The 2,199-nt window shown below is 42.2% G+C and overlaps 1 protein-coding gene across 1 annotated transcript; it reads right to left on the bottom strand.

Moving 5' to 3' along the window:
* Positions 1 to 374: 374 nt before the first annotated feature.
* Positions 375 to 1,701, bottom strand: LOC131225183 (peroxidase 5-like). The gene is made up of 2 exons (XM_058220647.1): positions 1,446 to 1,701; positions 375 to 1,323 (listed from the first exon to the last, which is right to left on the bottom strand). The coding sequence occupies exons 1-2, from the start codon at positions 1,653 to 1,655 to the stop codon at positions 547 to 549; spliced, it is 987 nt and encodes a 328-aa protein (XP_058076630.1). The 5' UTR covers positions 1,656 to 1,701; the 3' UTR covers positions 375 to 546.
* Positions 1,702 to 2,199: the final 498 nt, after the last annotated feature.

Genomic DNA, 2,199 nt, shown 5'->3' on the forward strand with positions numbered 1-2,199 from the left:
TACCAAGCTTAGCAAGACTGTCTGCCAGATCGTTGGCCTCACGAAGGACATGAATTAAATCTTGGAGCATATCCTTCAACAACTATTCTATTCTGAGAGAGAGAGAGAGAGAGAGAGAGAGAGAGAGATTTGCTTATAAAAATCCAATTCCATAGGAAAAAAAAGAACCAAGACAACTTTTTTATTTTAAAAAAAATTTAATTTTAATTTTATCTTAATTTGCTTTACACACGCACACACACGCCAAACACTCACGCTAGTGGAATTTCACCACCTGCGGGTACTCGAACCCTTGACCCGGTGCTGAAACTCCAGAGAGTCCTAACACTCGAACCAAGACAACTTGGTGTTACATGGACAATCAATGCTTGATGTGATCTTATCAACCAATTTATTTTATTTTATTTTTACTGTAAAGCATGAGATAAAAATAAATACACTGTAGATGTGAAACAACAAAATAGAGATACACTAAAGAATTGAATATAGCAGGACAACTATCACACCATATTGCAATGAAACCTAAGCTATAATCACCACCTTGACTCAATGGTTCACAACCCTACAGTTCTTCCTGATCTCTCCTTGGTAGCCAGTCAGCACCTCGATGGACCCCACCTGCACCATGGCCGCTGCGAACTTTGTGGCCCATGCTAATTGATACTTTGCATTGTTCTTCACCATTCTCGACGTCAAGGGGCTAGTAAATAGTGTTTGATCTGATGTCAATAATCCTTTATGTTTCTTCAAATTCTGGTAGTACTTGTTATCCAGACGATTCGGTGTTCTCATGTCAAAGTACACAGTAGTTTGATCGTTCTTAGGGGTGGATCGGGGACACCTGGTTTTCAAGTGGGCTACGAACTTGCGAGCCATTGAAGGATCTGGTTTGTTGGTGTTATTGAAGGAGTAGAGGCGATCCGAGAAGGAAGAGCAATGAGAAACGCCGATTGAGTGGGCCCCAGAGAGTGTTACCATTTCATCCAGAGACAACCCTTTTCGCTTGAAGTTCTCTTTGAGTTGTTGGGCATTGAAGGAAGGTGAGGGGAGGTTTTGAGGGACTTCCTCATAGAGAGAGACTCTTCCATCGCGGCGGCCAGCTGGCAGGGCGTAGTCAATGCCACCAAGCTTGTAGGCACTATCACGAGCTGCGAAGGCAAGGATGTCGGAGCAGGAGACAGTTTGTGGGCATTTAGCTTCAATCTTGGCCTTTGCTTCATCGATCACTTCAAATCCACGCAGGCTTGGAAAGTTGGCCGGATGGTCTTTCTCAGAAAGGTTCCCAGGCGGCGGTGAATCAAGTAGGACTGAACCATCACATCCCTGTAACACATAGAATACAAATACACATGGTTGGTACTACTTCCATAACAATATATATATAACAACATCATCTCTCAGCTCTGAAAACAGGATTTTTTTTTTTCCCTGCAAAGACAACTTACCCTAACAAAGCAATCATGGAAATGCATCCTAATTAGGCCAGCACCAAGTCCTGGGTTCCGGACAACAGCTTTGCTCACTGTCTGTCGGACGATTGCCTCTGCAGACGGGCACGTGTATTGGTAATAGTCCACTTTCAGTGATGCTGATGAGATATGGGCCACTGCCAAGTTAGCAAGGAAGAGGAAGAAGCAAGTGTTCAACATGTCCATTTGGAGAGAGAGAGAGAGAGAGAGAGAGAGAGAGAGAGAGAGAGAGGTGTGATGGATGAGAAGCTCATGTGGTCGGGTTTTATAAGCCGCTGGGGGGGGGGGGGAAGTTAGTGCAGGTTTACTAGGTAACCCAAAAGCGACTGCATTGTTTACTCGTTCTTAAGTCCGCACGAGTCTTTCTCGACGCGAAGTACGAAAGAAGCATTTATTGTGGACGTCTGCTACTTCACTATGTGTATGCATACATGAGGTTTGATAATTCCACACGCTTGGAGATCCGTACACATCAAGCTCGGTCACACATGCATATGTGAAATACGTGTATAAGATATGAGCTTTTCATAACGTTGTTAATAATGCTTAGATATTATGATTAGAAAATTCAGATAATTTGGTGATGGAATATTTGGTTTAATTAAATAGACTATTAAAATTGAAAATGAAAAAGAAAATAAAAGAAATGAGATAAGAAATTTATAGAGTTGGGTTAAAGCCTGGCTTGAGTCAACCAGCTTGAAATTAAATTTGTTTATTAGAACAGTGT

The sequence above is a fragment of the Magnolia sinica genome, chromosome 14 (genome assembly GCF_029962835.1).
Source record: "Magnolia sinica isolate HGM2019 chromosome 14, MsV1, whole genome shotgun sequence".
Taxonomy (NCBI): domain Eukaryota; kingdom Viridiplantae; phylum Streptophyta; class Magnoliopsida; order Magnoliales; family Magnoliaceae; genus Magnolia; species Magnolia sinica.

Coding starts and splice junctions, on each gene's coding strand:
- LOC131225183 (XM_058220647.1), bottom strand. CDS start 1,655: ATGGACATGTTGAACACTTGCTTCTTCCTCTTCCTTGCTAACTTGGCA. Junction 1,324..1,445: donor TCCATGATTGCTTTGTTAGG/GTAAGTTGTCTT, acceptor TATGTGTTACAG/GGATGTGATGGTTCAGTCCT.